At 41.7% G+C, this 23763-nt stretch overlaps 1 protein-coding gene across 7 annotated transcripts in view; it reads left to right on the forward strand.

The window, feature by feature from the left end:
• WLS (Wnt ligand secretion mediator) overlaps positions 1-23763 on the forward strand; it is a 102632-nt gene that overhangs the window by 69552 nt on the left and 9317 nt on the right. For 4 of the 7 annotated variants that reach the window (XM_036445017.2, XM_036445018.2, XM_045584485.1 and 1 more), the window contains 8 exons: positions 2990-3151; positions 4455-4591; positions 7452-7620; positions 8917-9014; positions 9844-9907; positions 13685-13828; positions 15072-15155; positions 22058-22211. In XM_036445017.2, coding sequence (XP_036300910.1) covers positions 2990-3151; positions 4455-4591; positions 7452-7620; positions 8917-9014; positions 9844-9907; positions 13685-13828; positions 15072-15155; positions 22058-22211 — 1012 coding nt within the window. Of the gene's footprint in view, positions 1-2989; positions 3152-4454; positions 4592-7451; positions 7621-8916; positions 9015-9843; positions 9908-13684; positions 13829-15071; positions 15156-22057; positions 22212-23547; positions 23694-23763 lie in introns of those variants that run through there. The other 3 variants (XM_045584484.1, XM_045584483.1, XM_036445016.2) reach the window with 2 other exon arrangements.

The raw sequence follows: 23763 nt of genomic DNA on the forward strand, positions 1-23763 counted from the left end.
AGAGCTTTGTGTGCAACAGAGAAAATTAATTAAAACCTTTCTAGCTGTTGCTGCAAGTTGCCTGCGTCTTTCAGAGGTGAGACTGGTTGGATATCTATGCTAAAGGATATAAAGCTTCAGGATATGGAATTTCATCCTCAGAAAAGGGAAAAGTAATTTCTCACCTCACTTGCACACTTGGAGGGCACTGGGAAGCAGAGTGAGGGGGAGTCATTAAGAAGCCTGCAACTATTCCTAGGTGTTGGCTGCTTAATTATCTTTAGGATGTGTTGATTCCTCTCAAGAAAGATATTAAACTTGAAAAGTGTGAAGGAAAATGAATCATCAAATCTGTGCTTTCTGATTGCAGTTAAATTTAGTTTTGAGTCTGAAGATTAAATGAGAAATTGCTGTAAAGGGTTTTAGTCCCTTGTGGTTTGTGAAGTTAAAAAAAAAAAAAAAAGAAGTAGTCAAGTTGCCACCTGCTGTAATTTGTCCTAATTAGTCAGTCTCATGCTGGAGTTGGCTGGAGCTGGGGAAGGCCTAAGGGGGATGAGAGAAAGTAAAGAGAGAGGGGCGATTGTCTTTCTAAATGTCCTAAATACTGGCAGAGGCAGAACTTCAGTGTGTATGGAAAAATCCCGAACAGGATGCAGTGTTTATCTTTGAGACAGGTAGGCTAGGCCAGGATTTTGGAATCCAGTGTATTTGGTTTATTTAACTTAGATTAAAAACATTTTTAATTGATTTTTAGAGAGAGAGAGAGAGAAAGTGAGAGTTATTGAGAGAGAAACATCAATGAGAGAGGAACATCATTGATCAACTATCTCCTGCACACCCCCTACTGGAATTAAGCCTGCAACCCAGGCATGTGCCCTGACTGGGAATTGAACCATGACCTCCTGGTACATAGGTTGTCACTGAACCACTGAGCCCCAATGCCAGGGAAACTTAAGATAAATTTGTTTCATGAGTTGATAGCATTAGCTCTCTGTACGGCCAGGGAAGTAGAAGACCCCTGGAGAACAATGAAAGGGGACTAGAACCCTGTAGATTATCTTATTTTACCTTCTTGTTTTACTTATGAGGAAAGTGAGGCCAAATGAGGTGGATGACCTTCACAAGGTATCCAACAAGGAGCAAGGTCAGGTCATTGCTATTCTTATCACAGCACAGTGCCGGTCCTCAGGCATGTCTGATGCAATGTCATTCGTTTCTTCCCCATCAGAGCTGAAGGCTGGACTTGGAAGGCCCATGCCTCAACCCAATACTATTACTTTTGGGACTATAGCATTCGACTAAATAAAACTCTCTTTCCCCTCAAAGTCTCAATAAAGCAAGACTCTGATTGGAAACATATCAGAAAATCCTCCTTGCTGGTACCACAGGGGGTCAGCAACCTCCTCAATGCAGCTTAATCTGAGGTTGAATCAGAGCCTATAGTGTGTTTTTAGTTGTTCCTGCAGAGGCCTACCACTAGCTCTGATTTGTAAATATATGAGAGAGAAAGGAACAGGAAGGAGAGAAAGACAAGCCTATACAGGAAGAATAATCCAGCCTGCAGATGGAGTTTGGGTAAAAAGCAGGATTCTTTCTGCAGAAAAACATTTTAAATTCCCTAAGCCAAGTCTAATCGACTGATAATTCTGATAAGAGTCCCTCCAACCTTAAAGGATAAAAAACAATCATGATTGATTAATGATGTCTGCTCTGAATAGGGAGTAGAAGCAAACAAGCCAGATATTTGCATGCTATACCTCTACTTTGCCATGTGTGTCTTTGGTCTCTATACGGAGGTCTCTGTTCATTCCACTCTAAGTTCTGACTCTCCAATAAAGAACTCCACAAGATCACAGAATGGGCAAAAGACTCTTCATATACTAGTCTATAGACTTCTTATTATATTCCTTCTGATTTTTCCATTGACTTTTTGCTCTTGACGATTCACAAAAATTTATAGAAATTCTGAGAATTCAGCCTTGGGAACAACAAATTAGGTCTTCCCTATCATTTGATCATCAAACATTGAAGCTGTCATATATACCCTACATCGATGGTAGACACTCACCTCTTTTATCAGGAAAAAGTCCCTGGCTGCTAAAGCTTATGCCTCTACATGGCCATATTTACCCTAAGCCTCTACCCCTCGGTAGGATCACAAAACCAGGAGTCCTGGTGTGGGAAAGCAGAATTTAGTTTTCAAAACAACCTGTGCCCCTACTCTCCAACCTCCCACTGCCATGTTCTGGGCTGTAACTCTTCAATTGATTGGCAGGAAGGGTGGAAGACTTCTTTTAAAAGCTGGGATTAATTTTTGTTTAATTAAAATGTCTGCTCCTTCTGCCATCTTGCCTCTTGGGCAGTTTAGAAGCGCTGGAGATAGAAAATTCCAAGCAGTCATCTCAAACTAATCCCATTATTGCCTTTCATCCCTTTCTGTCTTCCCCAAGTCTCAAGGGTTCCTGGAGTTGCTTCTTTTTCTGTCAAATCAATAAAACATAGATGTTCTCAGCTTCTTGCAGCTTCTCCTGCTGGCCAAAACCATGTAAGTAATTAGCCATTACCTAAGACTGTGCGGAATGTCAGCAAGAGCTTCCTCCTGAACCTTAAGAAGTTAACTGTCCCACAGAGCCTTACAGGTCTCCAGTAATGGGCTGCAGATAAAAAGCATGCAGTCCTGGTAGACCAGATGAATCTGATAGGAGGCTCAAGTGAGGGTTAAAACACTGAGAAACATGCAAGGAGACAGAAGAGGTTTTTGTTTTTTACCTACTAAGATTTTAGGTTCTACCTCAAATGTGGCTAATGGGTGTTTGTTTTTTGAAGGAAGGAAGGGCAGCTAGTGGATACAATGCCTCCAGTGTGCCCTGTTGTCTGTACCTCTAAGGAATACCTTTAAGCATTAGCTAGGAATACCTTTAAGAATTCATGCTAGGAGGCACAAGTAAGACAGATCAGACAATCCATTGGCAATAGTGACCCTGCCTCAAAACCTCCGTTCTTCTTCCAGACCCCAGAGCACGAGGGCCGTTACTATGAATGCGACGTCCTTCCTTTAATGGAAATTGGGTCTGTGGCTCATAAGTACTACCTTCTGAACATCCGGCTGCCTGTGAATGAAAAGAAGAAAATCAACGTTGGCATTGGGGAGATAAAAGATATTCGGTTGGTGGTAAGTGTATCTCATTGACCCAGGCAGTCTGCAGCACTAGAACACAGGCTAAGAACTGGTTATGGAGCAAGTGCATTGAAAGGGAACACGCCTCTCACTCTTGGTATCTCCAAACCTCTATTGTCTCATCTGAGAAATAAGAATAGTAACATATACCCATGATGGCTGAGATTAGAAATTTGTGTGAGAGATTACAGAAACGGAAAATAAAGCGGTTATTTCGCCCATTGAAGATGTCATAATGATCATGATTGTATAATGAATAACACCAAGATAAAAACAGTTATTTTTTACATGTTTCACCTTGCAAACCTAAATGTTAACAGGAACAGTGGTGTTTTAGGTTCTTTCCATTTATTTGTTTAATGGAAAAATTAGAACATGGGGTGAGGGGACCATTTTTTAATCTAAAACATAGTTACACAAGAAATACATATATATTGTAGAAAATTAGAAAGTACAAGTAAACACATAGGACATAAAAATTACCTGTACTGTCAGTGGTCGGCAAACTGCAGCTCACAGTTTCCCACTCTGTTGACTAATGAGTTTGCCGACCAATGTCCTAGCATATAGAAATAACTACTATTGAGGTTTTGATTTCAGATTTCTTCTATACATATATTTATGTACAAAAAATAGGATTATACTCAATTGACATTTTTGCTCTCTTTTTAAAAAATATATATTTATCGATTTCAGAGAGGAAGGGAGAGGGAGAGAAAGATAGAAACATCAGTGATGAGAAAGAATCATCGATCAGAACCCACAACCTGGGCATGTGCCCTGACCAGGAATCGAACCATAACCACCTGGTTCATAGGTCGATACTCAACCACTGAGTCACACTGGCCAGGACTTACTCTTTTATTTTAATGGTATTTTGTGAATATGTTAATTGTATATTGTGAATATTTTATATATGCAGTGAATGAATATTAAATACACACACACACATGCACACACTCTCACATAGATTTACTTTTAACACATTTTACCAGTCTTAACTTTGGTCATCTACGGTATCTCCAACTTTTCAATGAAGGCCATACAGAAAAATCTTTGATCATATTCTTAATCATCCCCTTTGTATTGTGTGGGTCCATTTTTATGCCTTTGGATTTATATTTCTACAATGCCTGAGAAGGGGTCAGGGAGAGTAGGCAACAGTATATGCTCTGAATGTGAAGGCTTTTGATCTGGACAGTTCAGCAGACAAGCCCCCCACCCCTCCTTGCCTCTCTCTGCTGGTAGAAAATAACGCTAAGATATGTTCACCTTCAAAATGTTGGCCTCTCTCTAGGGAATCCACCAAAACGGAGGCTTCACCAAGGTGTGGTTTGCCATGAAGACCTTCCTTACGCCCAGCATCTTCATCATTATGGTGTGGTATTGGAGGAGGATCACCATGATGTCCCGCCCCCCAGTGCTTCTAGAAAAGTAAGGGCTGGTTTGGGAATACCCTGAGGAACACAGCATCGCATGATCTAACTGTCTGCTCCTGTTTAGCAGGATCTAGTTCAAGTGGTCAGTGTAGTACTTGGGCTAGTGATTTGACCAGGAATCATTTTGGACTTTTTTCTCCTCCAGCTTTCACATACAAATTATTATTAAATGCTGCAGGTTCTCTCTCTTTCTGCTCTTTGTTCCGTCCTTGCTTCTCATTCCCACGGTCTGAATCAGATACTTCTGTTACAGAGGATGAGCTGCCTTTCTCCTACCTAAGCCCAGTCCAGAAGGACAATATTCCTGTAGATGTATCCCTTTCTCTCCCATATTACTGACTTTTTTCCTTTTTGCTGAACCATTCCCACTAATGTACAAATACTCTCTGCTAGCTCTCATTCTTGAACAAGACTTTTCCTTTTCCTGTTTCTCCCAGAAGCCATCACACCATTTTTCTTTTTTTACAACAAAACTCCTCAAAAATTTTTTGTCTGTAATCTTCTCCTATTTTTTCTTAAGCCCATTTCACACACCACTCCCTCCCGCTACTCCGTGAAACTGGTCTTGACAGGATCACCAGCATTCCAAACCCAATGGTCCTGCCTCAGTCCTCACTTTTCTTGACACATCAGCATTTGACACGATTGAACACTGCCCCCCCTCATTTTTGAGCCTTTTCCACCCTTTTTGTGGGCATTCTCCTTTTTTGCTGACCACCACTCCGTCTCCATTGCTGTTTCCGACCAACTTTCCAACCTCTTAAACTTTGGAGCCAGGGCTCAGTCTTTGGAACTTATCTCCTTATTATCTGTGCTTAGTCCTTGGATGACCTCATTTGGACTCATGGTTTTAAAAAGCACCTAAATGATGACTATTAATTTATAATCATCAATCTCAGCCTCTCCCAACTGTCGACTCAAATATTCCAGCTGTTTATTCAATATCTTCACTTACACAGAAATACAACACGTGCAAAAAACAATGGCTATCCTCCCATTTCGAACCAGCTCCTCTCCCGGGAGTTCCCATCATGGGAAATGGCAACTCCACCCTGTCCCCTTGACTTTTGGTTTCTCACGCTCCTCGTCTAACCCACCAAGAAATCCCACAATTTTCATTGCTGCTACCCTAATTCACCATCATTTCTCACTTGGTTTATTTGAAATAGCCTCTGAACTGTTCTTGTTTCCACCATTTTCCTCCCTATAACCTATTCACTCTGCAGCCAGATTCCCTTTCAAGTGTAAATCAGATCATGTCACTCCTCTGCCCGAAGCTCTCTATTGGCTTTGCACCTCCCTTGCTCTAGCCTATAAAGCCCTGGATGCTATGGACTCTTACTGTCTCTGATTTTATCTCTTATCCTCTTCACCACCTACCATCCCCTTGATGGAACTCAAACATGCCTAACCCCAGGAACTTTGCACTTGCTGTTCTGGTTATCTGAAATGCTCTTATCCAGATATATCTATGGCTCAATTCCTCATTTCCTTCAGGCCCTGTTCTTATGTATCTTCTCTTAAAGGCTTTTCCTGCCCACCATGCATAAAATAACACCACTCTCCATTCTCCCACCTTGCTTTATTTTTCTTTATAACAATCATTATTTATTATCTTTCCCTGTATACCCCTCCTCTAACCCCATCTGAATGCAGTTATCAAAAGAGTGGGATCTTTGTTTTGCTATCTATTACATTCCTAGTGTCTAGAATAGTGACTGGTACATAACAGGAACTCAATAAATATGAATTCATTGAATGAATGAATGAATGAATGATGTTACTCCACTGTTGAGCCTTTTTTTATTGGATCTTCAGTTCTTTTAGGATAAATTGCAAATTCTCTAATGAGGTATTCAAGTTTCCTCATGAGCTTGCCCCTTTTCACTTCTTTAGTATCATGTCCTGACATTTCCTGATAAGTGCCTCATACAGATCCCCAAGATGCTCAGGCTGTTCCAGGCTTCTGTTTCCCCCATCCAGGCACTTCCCTCTGCTTGGAATGCCCTTCCTCCCCTATTCTTGACTTACAACTCACTTTAATTTCTGTCAAAGTTAGAGGTCCCAGTGACAGCCTGGGCATACATTTCTGTCATATCGCTTATTACACTTTGTCTCTTTATCTGGATGAGGCACTAAACAGATTTCCAGGATTGGAAGAACTGCTCATATTTATTTAGGTATGTATAACCCTAACAAAGTGCCCAGCACATAATATGTGCTTAGTAAACATATGTACTTCATTAATAATGAATGAAAATAGAAATAAATCACTGACTCAATGAATAATTTGATAGAGAAATGACAATTAATAAGTGTGATAGGGGGTGGGGGAAGCAACAGTAACACTAAACAAGCCATTAAAAGAATGTGCATTTCATATTGTTTGGAATCATGTATTATTAAAACGAATATGCTTATATAACTCACAGTTGCTGAGGAAAGCATTATAACAATGAATATTCTTAGCCATCAAGTTAGTGATAGCCTGAATAGACGAGAGAGGATAATTATATTCAATGAGGTCTGATTAAGAAGGCAAGGGAGAGCAAAAACATTGCGGGAAGCTTTTAATCTGAGCTGGTACCAAAATAAAATCCCAGGGATTAAGGAGGTTAAGTTCAGTGATCTAGAAAGGTTAAGGTAATACTCCTCCATCCTGCATTGGTACCACAAAAAAAAGACATTTTGTATCTCTGTGTAGAAGCTCATTATGGGAGCTAAGAAAATTGGTCATACAGCTTCATTTTCAATAAGTATTATAACATCTCATTTCCCCAAAACTGGCTTCTGATGTTTGAAGATCTGCTTCTGAAATGAATCAAGTCATTTTCCTGATATGTTCTTGCTATCAGAGTCATCTTTGCCCTTGGGATCTCCATGACGTTTATCAATATCCCAGTGGAATGGTTTTCCATTGGGTTTGACTGGACCTGGATGCTATTGTTTGGTGATATTCGGCAGGGCATCTTCTACGCAATGCTTCTCTCCTTCTGGATTATCTTCTGTGGCGAGCACATGATGGTAAGAGAAAGAACCTCTCGGGGAAGGGACAGTGGATATGGCAGAATAAATTAGTGGCTACAGGAGTGAGTTTTGGGATCAGGCTTTCAGCTCCAATTTCTACTTCACCACTGCTTAGCTGTGGCCTTAGGCAAGTGGACTTAATCACTCTGAATCTCAAGTTCCTATCTATAAAATGGGATTTATGTATAGGGTTTTTATGAGATGTAAATGTAACATACTTAGCAGGGAATAAACACACAAAGATTAGTGATTATTATTATTTCTTGTCCTTTGGCTTCTGCTCTGCTTATCCCCAGGACCAAAGTAACCATGACAGAGTGTAGTGTAGGCCCAGTTCTTTCCAGCTGGCAGTTTGTCCAGCTGGCCTAGTAACCCCTCTTTCCCTGAAATACTGACCTTCCTGGTCAGTTTGCACAGACACCAAATCGTATTTCAAGAGGAATTGACGGTACTGTGGCTAAAAATAAGAATGGTGCCGTCAGCACGCTGTGGCTAAAATGACACACCAGCTGGAGCTTGGGCCCCAGATCAAGCACATGGGCTTTGTGGTTGGTGGGCTGTTTGTAAATTCCATGATGGTTTGATCATTGCTTCCGAAGCTGTGCAGCCCTTTTAGAACAGTGAGAGGAGAGAGAGGCTTTGCCTACTGCCAGGGGAGGCATGACGGTTCGCCAGCATGAGACCGAGCCCTCAGCAGCAGGGACAGTGAGTGGAGTAGGCTCAGGGGCAGCTGCCGGACAGTCTGCGGAGTGCACTGCCCAGAGTGAACTGGTGTGGACTGTCCCACCTGGGTCCCACCTGAATGCTCAACAATGTCTTTTGCCTTTCTCTATTTTCTCATTTTACACCCCTTTAATTTTTGTCTTTTCATATCTTTGTACATTTATCAAGAGGAACCATTTTTGTTTTGAATAAAGATAGGGAAAACATGGATTTATTTTCCTAACCGTGAGACTTCTTACATTTGACATAGTTTAATACCTTAGAGTCTTTATTCAGTCCTCTAGAGACCACCCCACCTTATCAAACATGAAGAATAAGTCACATAGGAATTTAATTCTAAATGATTTAACCTATGAGGCCTTTCTTTGTGTTCCCATAGCACCCAGTTGTTATTACTATGAGAGTTTTAGGAACAGATTTTGGTCTCACCCATTCTTGAATGCCTAGAGTATGGCAGGATGTGTGATACACAACAGGTTGTCATTAAGGGTTGTTCGAATGACTGACTCACCTATGGAATTGTTTTGTTCTCCCCATCTTCATCTCATTTCTCAACTTTGCTTTAATCAGGATCAGCATGAGCGGAATCACATAGCAGGGTATTGGAAGCAAGTCGGACCAATCGCTGTTGGCTCTTTCTGCCTCTTCATATTTGACATGTGTGAGAGGTGAGCAGATGCCTGTGGGACTCTGGGCTGAAATGCGCACCAGCATGCCCACTGCCTGCTCTTCAGGAGGGGTTTTCAAAAGGGGGAAGGGTGGTTGGAAACCTGTGGACATTTCTTCAGAGAGGGATTGGGATTAAATCAAAGGTAAAGCTCTTTATAGATGCAAACTACTTGGGCTGATTACTTGGGCTGATTATTCCTTTTTTTTTTTTTAATTGTATTTTATTGATTTCAAAGAGAGAGGGAAAGGGAGAGAGAGAGAAATATTAATAATGAAAGAGAATCATTGATCAGCTACCTCCTGCATGCTTCCTGCTGGGGGTCAAGCCCTCAACCAGGGCACATGCCCTGATCATGGAATCAAACCGTGACCTCCTGGTTCCTAGGTTGAGGCTCAACAACATTGGACAACACTGGCGGATTGGGCTGATAATTCTTCAAACTCTTTTTCTATTTAAGTCCTCTGTGACTTTTTTTTCCCCCAACATATTTTATTGATTTTTTTTTACAGAGAGGAAGGGAGAGGGCTAGAAATCTAGAAACATCGATGAGAGAGAAACATCCATCAGCTGCCTCCTGCACACCCGCCACCGGGGATGTGCCCGCAACCAATGTACATGCCCTTGATCAGAATCGAACCTGGGACTCTTCAGTCCACAGACCAACGCTCTGTCCACTGAGCCAAACCGGTTTTAGCCCTCTGTGACTTTTCTAAATACACCCTCCACCCCTCCAGCTGAAATATATTCTAAGAATATATAGAAAGGAAAGTGCCCCTTTTCCTCTGTATTAATTGTTTCTTGCTTTTCCATCTCGTTTCTCTTTGTAGAGGGGTACAACTCACGAATCCCTTCTACAGTATCTGGACTACAGATGTTGGAACAGAGTTGGCTGTATCCTTCCTGGATTGTCTCAGGGTTTTATTTCTTCCCATAGCCGTCTGATCCCCAAGATCATTTTCTAATGATGTGCTCCATATGTGCTCAGCCAGAGCTTTGATCCTTAGACTGAAGATAACGGCACAATTAAAGCAAATAATGAGAGGAATTAATGCTTGCTTTCAAGCCTGGGTGAGAGCAGGCAAAATAAGGAGATTGCAGCATGTCCCCACGGCGGAAGCATCAGAATTGCTGGTCTTATTGCACCCTGCCTAAATTATCTATTCCACCCTTGTTTACTGCAGACCGAAGCATGACTAGCTTTTTCCTAGAGCCATGGAGGTTGATTTCTGGGCTTCTTGTGGGAGAGCCAGTTTTTGAATTCCTCTGTGTGTGAGACTTCTTACAGTGACCTTGGTGTGCTGACACACCATGCTGCTGCTATTCATTTCCGAGCCCAAGAGGAGATAAGGCTAAGGTGATTAGTTCCAGAGGCGTTGCCCAAGGCCTCTGGTTGGTTGCATAGACTCTATTGGAGTCATCTTCCTGAAGCAGAAGTGACAGTGTGAGCTTAACCCTTTTAGGATGCTGCATTTAAATATTTTATCTTCCTGAATAATGCATTAAATCCTTGGGGAGAAAAATACTCTTCTCTGGAGAGGGGAGAAAGCCTTGAGTTGTATTCTTTCCTGATGGATAATATTTTGTCATGTGCTGGCCAGTATGCTTTGCCTGGCCATGATGTTTATATTGGCTTTGTATTATCACAAGAAGTTTGTGAGCACACTAAATTAGTAGTAGTATTTATTATCTGAAAGATTTGAGAGTTAAGCTTCCCCGCCCTCCATTACTCCAAAAATGTGAGCTGCACCAAACAGAGCAATTGGAGCCAGTGCCAGCAACAGGTACAAGTGGCAGCTGCTGCCCTGATCGCCCCTCGGGAGAAGAGGGAGATGGAGAAGCCCTCAGGGGCGATCAGGGCCAGCAGCCACCGCTAGCACCCGCAGATGGCGCCAAGTGATTGGGACCAGCCCTGGGCAGCAGGTGCGAGCACTGGGCGGGACTTTGGCTCTAGGGAACAAAGAATTTTCAATAACTACCAGAGGCTCGCCCCAGTGACCCACCTTGGTGTGGTAGCCCTGCTCACCTGCTCCACCATCCCGCTACTGCCAACGCCTGACACATTCTGCACACACACCCTGATGGTCAGTGACCATCAATGCAACCAGTTGTTCGGTTGTTCAGCTGTTCAGTCTATTTGCATATTAGCTTTTTATTATATAGGATATATATAATATATCTACATATATACCTCAATATATGTAATGTCAAGTCTACTCTAGCCCCTTTGTTCTATGATATGATGGTGATTTAGGAAAGCAAATAACATTTCGAGTCCTGAAGCAAATAATTATGTTCTCTTCATTCCAGGGTACTATTGATTTTAGGAAAGAAGGAAAAGCTTCATTAAATATGCTATTTAATGATATATATACCCTGTTTCCCCCAAAATAAGACAGTGTCTTATATTAATTTTGCTCCCAAAGATGCGCTAGGTCTTATTTTCAGGGGATGTCTTATTTTCGGGGAAACACGGAATACACGGAGTTCACACTTGTTAAACAACTGTTAAATGTGCAGCTTGGGGTGGAGTTGCAGCAGAAAGGAGTTAGGGGTAGGGCACCTGTCTCCCAAGTCAGCTCACTCTACCTCGAGCCTCAGTGGTTCTCAGACTGAACTTTAAAAGTAGGTCTTGATATCACCCTTAAAGATTAGCCTGAAAGTATATTGCCACCCTCTCAACTGCCACCTTGGCCATGTGTCCTCCTGCTCCCTGTTCCGTTTGACATAATGGTTTCTGTGGTGGACAGGAGATTGCAAACAGAGCTTCACACCAGGTTTTACTTTAAGACCTTCATTCCCATGGCCAGCCTCCCTTAGCCACTGCTGCACCCATCCCCACTGCACCCGCTTCTGATTCCAGGGTATTTCAATCTCCTCCCAAAAATCCAGAGACTAGCCCAATGGCTCCCAAACATGGTTATACTTGGTGTCCTATCCCCTGAAAAAACTGATTCCATATACCTGCAGTGCGAGACTTGGAACATCTGTATTTTAATTCCTCTGGTGATTTTAATGCAGCTGTCCACTTGATCAGTGTTATGCTATCCACATCTAATATTTCAGTGCTGTTATTGTGTATGTGAATCTTCCTAGGACCTTGTTAAAAGGCAGATTCTGATTCAGAAGGTCTAGGGTGAGCCTTTGAGTCTGCATTTTTAACAAGCGAAGTTTCATTTCTCCTATTTGGCTTAGAAAACAATTTGGAACGTTTCTCTCTGTGCTAGAATTGTGGCATAAAATGTGTTTCGCTGACATTAAAACCAGGTTTGGGTCGGCAACTAAGTAATTGCGGATTTTTAAAAGAAAATCAAAGACAATTTTTTCATGGAACTAAATAACTTTATTCTGTAATGTATTGCCCATTTTGATCAATGACCTTTTGCCATCTTTCAGGCAGCATCATAATCCCATGTTCAAAAAACTTCTGGTTTTTATTAGCAAAAAACTGAATCAGGTACGATTTGACATCATCATCATTATTGAAATTTTTACCATTCAAGGAGTTTTGTAAAGATCGAAACAAAAAGTAATCAGATGGTGCAAGGTCAGGACTATATGGTGGATGTGGCAAAACATTCCAACCAAGCTCCATTAATTTTTGCCGAGTGACCAAAGATGTGTGTGGCCTTGCATTGTCATGATGGAATACAACACCTTTTCGATTTGTCAATTCGGGCCGCTTTTCTTCAACTGCATTGTTTAATTTCATTAGTTGTTCAATGTAGACATCAGAATTGATCGTTCGGTTGGGTGGTAAGAGTTCAAAGTAGACAATTCCTTTGTAATCCCACCAAACTGATAACAAAACCTTCTTTTGATGAATATCAGCTTTTGATGTTGTTTGAGTTGGTTCACCTGGCCTGCTCCACGATCTTTTCCGCTTGATATTGTTGTAAACAACCCATTTTTCATCGCCAGTTATCAGTCGTTTTAAAAATGGATCATTTTCATTACGTTTCTTTAGCAAATCGCAGCTGCTAATGCGTTGCGTTAACTGTGATTCTTTCAGTTCGTGAGGAACCCATGTATCGAGTTTTTGAACATAGCCAAGTTGTTTTAAGTGATTTTCAATGCATGTATGTGATACATGAAGCTTCTCTGCAATCTCACGTGTTGTACTGTGACAGTCCAAATTGATTATTGCTTTGATTAGGGCGTCATCAACTTCAACTGGACGACCAGAGCGTTTTTCATCTTTGAGTGAAAAATCACCAGAACAAAATTTGGCAAACCAATTTTGACACTGCCGTTCTTTTAAGGCTTTGTCACCATAAACAGCACATAACTTTTTATGAGCTTGCGATGCGTTTTTCCCTTTGTGGAAATAAAAAAGCAAAATATGACGAAAATGTTCCTTTTGATTTTCCATTTTTCAACGAACGCCAAACGAAAACTACAAAACAGATCAAAAAACTTTTTTTACTGATTAACAGCTGAATAGCCAACTATCAAATAACAAAATGTGTTTTACATTTGTACTACGTCTGCAAACCTAAAAATTCAACTGAAGCCATATATGTGTGAAACCCGCAATTACTTAGTTGCCGACCCTATTTATACCCCTGAAAACTACCTGTGTATTTGGAGAGAAAAGGTATTACCAATGGAGCTGGGAGAAGTGCTTGTGTGCTTGCCTACCCTGCTGTTTCCTTCACCGATCACCATCAGATGGCCTTCATCATTGTGGCTGGCATCTGCCTCTGCCTGTACTTCCTGTTTCTGTGCTTCATGGTGTTTCAGGTGTTTCGGAACATCAATGGGAAGCAGTCCAGCCTGCCAGCCATGAGCAAAGTCCGGCGGCTGCACTATGAGGTAAGCAGGTCTCTTGGCTCATTCAGGAAATGGTACTCAGTGTCTCCTGCTTGTTGTATAAACATGCACACACACACACACACACACATACACACCCCACCCCACACCTGGAGATTGGAAGCCTTTACTTCAAATACACATACCGATTGAGAGATTTATGCGTACTCTAGGATCTCTGGGAAAAATAAGAGGCTACTTCCTACCCTGAGAGGCATGTAGCTGGACTACCTGAATGTTGGAATTTCCTGGGGTATAAGTGTATTTCTGTCCCCAGTGAGGAGGAAACTTGTCCCACAGGTTCTTCGGCTTTGGGGTGGAATGTAGGTGCATGCTAGGTGGGAGATTTGAGTTTGATAGACTTGAGATTTGGCTTGGGGTGAGTCACTAGTTAAGGTTCCCTTGCTGAGAATCAGCCTTTAGACTGGGTGGGGTTCAGCCCAGGTGATCTGATTTGCAGACTGCAGGAAGCCACAGTTCCCTGAAATATCCAGCAGGTGCTCAGATAGGGTTCAGTAATGTCTGTTTATAGATTATGTGCCTCATTCAAAAGAAACACTCGAATTTCTAATGCGGGTAACACATTCTTGATTTCTCAAAGACCCCTTTGCGCTCACGCCCAAGTGGCTGTCCTTAGAGACTTGGTCCCAATTCCTCTCTGAAGAGAGAAATAGGAACAGCAGAACCCCAGGGCTCCCATATGCAGTGGGTCTGCAGAGGCGTCCCTTCCCAAAGCACAGGTTTTCTCCAACTCTGCTCTCAGAAAGCAGGGGCACTTTCTAAAGTTTTGCCTGTCGCTAGAGCTAGAGTGACACTTGGAAAACTCAACCGAGCCCACTTCAGGTTGATTAATATGCACGTTTCTTTTTGTTCACTGTAGCAGAATTTTATTTCCACTGGGGGGGAAAAAAAAAACTTGGATTTGGTAACTTTGAACCCTTGCAGAGAAGCATAACCAGCTTAACAGGGAAATTAGCAGCCTCATGATGTGCTGTGAATATAATTTCCCAGGCTCTGGTGTTACTGTTTTATGAGAGATAAGAACATAGGACATATTTGGTCCAAGACTTTTTTTTTCCACTCTGCAGAAAAAAAAGTTACTACGTGAAATTATTTCACTATTGCTCTTAGGGATTTGGTTTTATGGATTTCTTTTTTAAAATTCGCTTTTTAGAGATGTATATATTGAGATAAGGATTGGCGATAGCTGGTGGAATGTTAAACTACTCTTTCTCTCTTCTAATAGGGGCTAATTTTCAGGTTCAAGTTCCTCATGCTTATCACCTTGGCCTGTGCTGCCATGACCATCATCTTCTTCATTGTTAGTCAGGTAAGTGGATCCTGAGAAGTCAGGGTGAGAATGTCCCTGGAGAGGCGCTTCTACTCTGCACAGAAAATCCTGCAGAGCTACTGAGAAAGGAGCAGGGAACCTCTCGTGTGGCAGCTGGGCAAGCCATGTTCTCTAGGCTTCATTCTGGGTCTTGTCATTATCTGGCCAGAAGTGGACTGAATTTTCCCTTCGGTCAGGGGAGGAACAGTTGCTAAGTAAATAAACAGCCTGCAGCCATATTGAAGAGCACTTGTTTTATTTACTTCAGAGAATAAACTTTTCAAGCCCTGTAGCAAAACACCAGCAAGCAAGTATTAATTTTAGTTGATCCTTATCTAGGCCATTAGCCATTCTTTTTAGTAATTCTATTGCCACTTAAACATGAAATGAAATTCAAAAGTTCCCTTATCTCTACTGGTTATTTCCAAAATTCAACATTTTGCTGTGCTTCAAAACTTTAATGCTAATGATTTTTAAATACTGGTAACTTGTTTTTTGGAAGTTACTATTTATATCTAATGTATTATGTATCTACTAGAGGTCTGGTGCATGAAATTCATGCACTGATGGGGGTTCACCTCAGCCCAGCCTGCACCCTCTCCAATCTGGGAACCCTCAGGGTATGCCCCCAGGATTGGGCTTAAACCAGCAGTCGGATATCCCTCTCACAATCCAAGACCACTGACTCCTAGCTGCTCACCTGCCTGCCTGCCTGATCGCCCCTAATTGCCCCCACCCCCTGCTGCTGGCCTGATTGCCCCATGCAGCCTGCTGCTTGGTCATTTGGTCACCCCTCACTAACCCCCCTGCTGGCCTGGTCATCCCATGCAGCCTGCTGGTCTGTCATCTGGTCGTCCCTCACTAACCCCCCTGTCGGCCTAGTCGCCCCATGCAGCCTATTTGGTTGCTTAGGTTTTTATGTATAAAGATTGTTCATCTGAGCTTCACATAAATCCTATGGGTAGGAATTGTTATCCCAGTTTGCTAGAATATGAAATCTAGTGGCTGTGGAGATATATCCTATTTATGTTTTCCACTTGGGTGTGACTATGATGGATTACTTAAAAGTTTGAGGTTCAATTTTCTTATCTGTTATATGGATATAATAATAGTACACTGTAGAAGGTGGCTATAAGGATCCCATGAACTAATGCTTGCAAAGTGCAGGCGTTGTGAGCATATAGGCATGCCTTATGGATAGTAAAAAGCGTGAATGTTATGCTAAAGGACCCAGACTAAGTTAGGGACCAGAACCCATACCTTTTGAGTTTTGTTGTTGTTTTTTTTTACCAGCTGCTCTGCCATCCCTGTATTTGGCGGAAATTGAAGATGTTAGACATGCTCTCAGAGCCTTAGGGCAAGACTTGCCCTGTTCTGCTAGCAAGTTTCCTTACAGGACTGGGGCTCCTCACTTTTTGTGCCACTATCCCCTTGGGTATGCTGGTGAAGGCTATGGGCCTCTTCTTTGAATCTTTTTAAATGAGTAAAATAAAAGGCTTTGATACTCAAAGGAAATCAGATAGGTAGATGATATATATGTGCAACTATATATAGCTATAAATGTAATTGATATGAAAATATGACTTCTGTTGGCAACAAAATTATAGGTAGTGCTTCTATTGTATTATGGGAGTTTGCTTTCTATAATCATAATCGAAAGAAACAGTAACTTTTTATTAGAGACTGGTGAAAACAAAAATAGCACATTTTTCTCATTTCAGTTCACATACCCTTTGAATTCCACTAAGGACACCAAGTTAGGAGTCCCTGGAGTTCTGTTGGCTATGCCCACTGGGAAGTGTTAGTTGCTCCTGAAGGCTGATGTGAATGTGGGGGAAAATAACAAATATATACGTACATGTCTTCATGAGATCTGTTCACATCTGCTGTGACCTCCAACAGTGCTGTGTTTGTATCAGACTGTTTGTTTATAAAACCTTGGAAACTTCATTCTCCACTCCTGATGCAGTAAAAATATTTCAAATTCTGATTGAGTTTCTTATTCACCTAACCGAGGCTCAAACAAGTTGTGCGGGAGGCCCGACTTATCCCGTGGCCGAGTCCCTCGTGTGACCAAAATGTTTTGCAGCCCTGCATGGCCTTGGTCATGTGCTTGTTAATACAGCCAGTTCTGGTAGGCTGAGCAAGCACCGTGCACCGCGTGGAGACCCGGAACCTCGCATAAGATGAGCCGAGAAATAGAAGGCAGTACCAAGATATGCTCCCAGGAAGGGCACGTTTGCTGCTAACACATGCTCCTGCCACTTTAGAAAGCTGCAGTCTGTCTCCCCCTCCCTCTCTCGTCTCTGCAGAGTCCCTGCTCCCTGAAGTCAGGAAGGGACATTGGGCTGATGTTTAAGGCGGTTATATGTTGTCCAAACTTAACCTTGTACACATTCAATGACTGCACCTTTTTAGAGCAAAGGAGGTCAGTCTTCCAAGGAGCAGAGTCTGTGGCTTTTCTCTTAAGAAAAAGATTAATATTCCATTGCCCCAGTATTTCCTAACACGGCCTCAGCCTGTGGCTGGCTTTTTATATCTGCTGTGACAGTCAGCCCAAAGTGGATTTGAACTCTTAAGGGGATAGTGATGAAGTCTTTTGGATTCCATTAGCTGCTCACATTCCTCCTGCTGGGTGGCTTTTTTTTTTTTTTTTAAATAAAGGTTTATTTATAGATTTAAGACGTTTTCAGGCATAACTCTCAGTGTCCCAAGCACTGTATTAATATAGTGATCAGAGGATTTATTTTTTTAATGTCCTGTTGGAATGTTTCAGCAATGAGCTCACCTGAAAGAAAATCTACTGGGTAACTTTTTGAAATAGATCCCAGCCTTAGGTAAAAGGAATGTATTAAAACTTCCATTATGCACTCGGGCTTGCTGGGAGAGCTTGCATTTAAGCCCCTGAAATATAATGCGAGGGGATCTCGCCAGGACATCGAAGCTGGAGGCCAGGAATGAAAGGCCGCTGGAAGCTGTGGAATGCAGTGACCTTGAAGCTTTGTAGCTGGGCACTGAGGTGCAGTCTTTTAACACCTGCCATTTTAATGGCCCCAGTCCTAGCAACCGAGGGATGGCACATCACAGGGTGGTGTGTTAGCCCCTTCCCTCTGGAAAAGAAACAGGCGTTCCATTTAGGGGTGACGCACAGTAGGGAGCAGAAGTGCGATGCAGGAGAGAAGGTCACCGACCTTCCCTAAGGGAACCCCCAGGTGCCTGACATGCAGGTCAAGCCACAGGCGGCAAACTCCCAGAGAGCCCATCCCCGGCTCTTCTTTTCTTGTTTGTGTGATCACTTCATTCTGTTGCTTGCAGGGGAAATGTTTCCAGTCACAGAGCCTGTGTCTGGGATTTGGAAATCTTGTTGTTAAGTGGAATGCTGGTTGTCAAGACTACTGGGTGTAAGAGGATTTGACCTTCACTTGGCTCCAGGAGTATAATTGGGTGGTTTCACACAAAAGTAAATTGTTCAAATGTTAAATCAGGAAAGGCAGGAACCTTTAGAAATAGGATGTATACAGAGGGGAGATGATTTTCTTTTTTTGTTTTTGTTTTTTTGTGTGTGTGTGTGTTTTTGTTGTTGGGGCTACCTGATTTTTCTCTCTGAAAGTTAAAGCGGGGTGACTGCCACCTCTCTGCTTTGGCATTAATGAGATTTTTGGATTTACAAGGCTGCTCTGTTGAGGCTGCTGATTGTGGTGCATGGTGGTGGGAACGTGCTCAGAGCCCAGGATGGCTCCGTCTTGAATAGTTGAGGGGGGAGAGGGGAAAACACAATCGAGTCCCCAACAGCAGAGTGACACTGTATACAATTTATTTATGCAAATTCAATTCTTTGCCCTCAGCAGGAAATAACACATTTAGAGATTACACATTAAGTAGTCTGGGTAATTCTGCATCTCTATCTAGACGTGCATGTGTCTCGAAGCAAACATGAGAGTTGGGCATGAAAATGCTATTTCCTCAGCCTCAGCTCCTGTGGGCCCCTCGAGGATGAGCATGTCATTGGAGTGGTTCTGCTATAAAATTGTATTTTTCATATATATATCCAATTTATTATGTGCCATGCATTATATCTAGAATATATAGTGCTTATGTATTACTGTACAGATTTGAATAAACACACCTACATATAGATATACTAATTAACCAATGTGCATCATGGCCAATTCAATGAATTTTGAAAAGAAATTTGACCTTACACAATAGTTGCCTCATAATTTAGCCTAAGAGACCCTCCTTGGTTTAAGATAATATTCCTACTCATGTGTTGTATAATGGTTAAGTAGATCTTCTTTTGTAGTCAGAGCCACGACTTTCTAGCTGAGCAGTCTTAGGCAAGACATTCTGTGTCACAGTTTACTCACATGTTGAATGGAAATTTTAACTACCTACTTCATAGATTTGTTATTGAAACTAATACCTTCCATGTAAAACTCTTACTAGTGTACTTTCTGACAAACCATTAGCATTAAATAAATGTTAACTATTATTGTTCTTGCTATTATTTTTTTAAATCTTAGCTTTGCTAATACCTATTCACTATTTTTTAAAATTGACATAAAAGAATGCAATAGGCATAAAATAGTTCAATGAAATAACACTTATTACCTATTGACCTCTTACTTTTAAGTGCAATTATTGGGATTTGCAAAGGACTGTGGTATTTTCTTCTGACTCTTCAGTCAGTTATTTCCTAAGCGTGACTGTTTCTATCCCCCCTTTCCATGTACCTATCTGCACTGGCCTTCTGCACATCCTTATGCTTTTGCCCATATTCATTCAACACACATCTGTCTGTTGAGCACCATAGTGTACCAGGCATACAAGCAGGTGTTTTCTTAAATCTGTGATGCCGCCCCCAGCAAGAATCAAGTTCAGCAAAATTGTCAGTCCTATTTCTAGTTTATATCACAGGAAGTAGGGTCTCTTACAGGTCCCCTATCTTAATAGAGTAGAAGAAGATAAGAAGTGTTTGACCCTGTTTTACCTGTACTTCTCCCAGCCTAGCCGCCCCTCCTAAATTGCATAGAGAGGAGCTCCCTTTGCAAGGACAGCGGGTACTAGTACATATGGCATCTGCTACATGGTTCCAGAAACCATCTTAAGGCTTTCTCTCCCCTTCCATTAAAAAAATTATCTTAAGTATGCTCTAAGTACTGTGATTCTTATAACATTAGGCTATTCTGTACTTAAAAATAAGAAAAAGTGACATTTGGAGACTTTTCTACAAAGTAAGCCCTAAATAGCTTGAATGTTGGTGCATTGCTCAAAAATCAGTAATGGGTAAGAAATCCTTCTTTGGCCAAAACCTTCCTGAGCATGTCATATAAAGTGAATTATTTCCCCTAAGTAAATAAGAATTCATGGTGGTGGTTTGTTTATGAGTCACAGAAATGAAGAAGAAGAAAATATATGTGTCACCAGTGTCAAATTAAAACTGGTAAAGTCACCCTAACCAGTTTGGCTCAGTGGATAGAGCATCAGACTGAGCGGTCCCAGGTTTGATTCTGGTCAAGGGCATGTATCTTAGCTGCAGGCATATCCTTGGTAGAGGGTGTGCAGGAGGCAGCTGATCAATGTTTCTAACTCTCTATTCCTCTCCCTTCCTCTCGGTAAAAAATCAATAAAATAGATTAAAAGAATAAAAATGAAAAAAAAAAACTGGTAAAGTCTATAATCACTTAATCTGGTTAGTTGACACGCCAGGTCTTTCAGGAAGAAATACCTGTCATTACAGCTGTATTATGCCTGAGGCCCTAGTGGATTATGGATTATAAAGAGGGTACCAAAGGAATATAGACCCACTGCTTCAAAAACAGGAGGTGAAATTAACCTGTTTGTTAGTCATTAATATTTAGATATGACTTGCCCTCTTACACTTTAGCTCTTAGAAAAAGTATTAGCTCTTAGGGATAGTTTATATAATCTCACCTCATTAAATTCACAAGAATATATGTCCAATACTTTCTTTTACTCCTATGTAAGATTTCCTGTGGCAGGCAGAAGTGGTCAAAATCATTTCATTGATCTCACAAATGACCAGTCATTCACCTCAACAGTTCTGTTGACAATTCTTAGTATAACCCATATGTCATCAGACAGCTCTTAAAATAATTACCAAGTCATTAACATAGACAAAAGCAGCCTCAAAACATTCTTGCAGGATTATAAAGCACATGAAAGCTCATAATTACTTTTATGAGTGACCTACAAAGAGAGAGACGATATAAAAAAAGATTTATTGAGTGTTTACTGCATGCCAGGAAATTTCTAGAAATATTTTTACTTAATTCTCCTCAATAACCCCGCAAGTTCTTCTTTTGTACTGATGGAGACTAAAGTCCAGAGTCTTAGTCTTTACTTCTCTCATATTAAACAGAGTATGAGGTGGAGGCTGAATTTGGATCCAGATCTCTGACTGTGTCTTTATGCTTCCCCTCACCGCCCCTCTGGGGAAAACTCTTTCCTCTGAAGACTCACTTGCCTTCTCTGAGCCCCAAGGCACAGAGAAGATATGGAAATAAGAACCAGAGCTGGCCTCTGTCTGTGGGCAGTTTACAGCGAGCTGGGAAGACATACCAGAGGAAGAGTGGTATTTGTGGATAAGGGTTAAGCCCAATCATAGTTTCTTTAAATTGGTGTGCTGCTGTTTTAGGAAGAGACACTTCCCAGGTGATTCTGGTGTGCAGCCAAATGACAAGCAGACTTTGTGTCTGACACATATAGTAAGCCCTTAATTAATCTGTTCAGAGTATGATTCAGATTAAAAACTGGAGTCCTACATCGCCCTACACTTTTCCCACATCTTGAAGAGACTTGGTGTCTGTGTTGATTGGTTCCTGGGTTGGTGTTGTGTTTCTTCTCAGCTCTAATCCCATACCCTTGTCTTCTCTCCACAGGTGACTGAAGGCCATTGGAAGTGGGGTGGTGTCACAGTCCAGGTGAACAGTGCCTTTTTCACAGGCATCTATGGGATGTGGAATCTGTACGTCTTTGCTTTGATGTTCCTGTACGCACCATCCCATAAGAACTATGGGGATGACCAATCTAATGGTGAGCACTAGTCTCTTTAGTATAATTTTACTTAGGATAAGTAGGCTTCTGTCTCTACATGACTTAAGGCTAGCAGAGCCTCTGGGTTTCCCACACTTTTCCTCCAAGTGTGAGTGAGCAACCTAAGGATTGCAGAACCATACGACAAAAAGCCAGCACAGGGCAGATACTTCTTTAAGTTCTCATTTTAAAAAATACCTTGAAAATACATTGGGAATATTACATTCTAGTCTAAAACATGTCCCAGTGTTAGTACAAAAATTAAATTTGCTTTCCTTAATTATTTTATATTTATTTATTTATTTATTTTCAAAAATGGACTGTTGAAAAGTATACCACATTCATTCTTCTAGTATGAGAAGTGTGGTCCTAAGATATCTGGTGGAGTGGGACTGGGCCCTGGGAGTTGAAGAGGGAGCTGGCTTCATTTATCTCTTGCTCACTTTTTCTGCAAGGCTGTTGACTTGTGTCCAGACTAATAGCTACTCACCAGTCCCCACAGCCTGTCTCTCCTTAAGTGCTGGTGTTGCTGTCTCAGATGTTGATGCTGCAAGAGCCTTAGAAAACATAGCCAGTCTGGCCATTTTATAGATGAGGAAACTGAGGCCCATAGAAGGGAAGGGCTTGCCTTTCCTTACTTACCAGCCACGGCAGGAAGAAATGAATATTACTATCCATGGCAGAGCTGTTAACTTGGAATTGGTGGCCTGGTAATCTTCTGTTCTGATAGCTCATTTTTCTTTGGATGCTTGATTCTATACTGTTTCGGTCCACCCTTATTCTTTCATCTCTTTTTCACACTTGCTTTACCCAAGCCACATACTTACTATTCCCCAAATATAAGATGTTCTTCCTCAAATCAGAGCCAGTGCCCTTCACTCTCTCACAGAGCACAGACCAGGGTTCAAGGTCTGCCTGTCCACCATGGCACCAGGGGTTGGCCTTGCTCACAGGAAGTTCTCAGTGAGTGTGTGGTAAATGAATAGATTTATATCCTGTCTCTTCATCTGGGTGTAATAAAACCCTTCCTGTCTCTTGGGCTCATTCAAAATGCTTCTTCCCTCTTGAAACCTTTTCCTGATCACACCAGTTGGAGTTCAGCAAATTAGATTCAGTAGAATATTATCGCCGTGGGATGTTAATAGACAAATACGTTTGAAAATCATTGGGTTTTTAATCAGCATCAATGGGGTTTTTGCTAAAAGATATCTTAATGCCTTTAGCACATTAATATGTACTGTAAGTCATTTAAAATGGGCGGGAAGGGGGAGGGAAGGGAGAGAGACAGCATTTCCCCAAGTGATGACATCATTTGGTCCTGGAACTCTTATTCTAGGCAGTGTATCTTCCGGAACCGGCGTCCCAGGGAAGAGGCCTGGGGGAACAAGGTTATGCTTCTCACACGACACGCACTGTGCAGCTGTGCATGAGCTCGCCTGTCCCTTCCCACTCCTGTTGAAACACTAACTCCTTAAGGGCGAAGACTGATGATTAAGGGTGCTTTGAAAATGTTGAGTGAATTAATGCTTTAGAAATAAGAGTTTTAGATTTT

This window comes from Pipistrellus kuhlii, unplaced genomic scaffold (assembly GCF_014108245.1).
Source record: "Pipistrellus kuhlii isolate mPipKuh1 unplaced genomic scaffold, mPipKuh1.p scaffold_m20_p_2, whole genome shotgun sequence".
Classification (NCBI taxonomy): Eukaryota; Metazoa; Chordata; class Mammalia; order Chiroptera; family Vespertilionidae; genus Pipistrellus; species Pipistrellus kuhlii.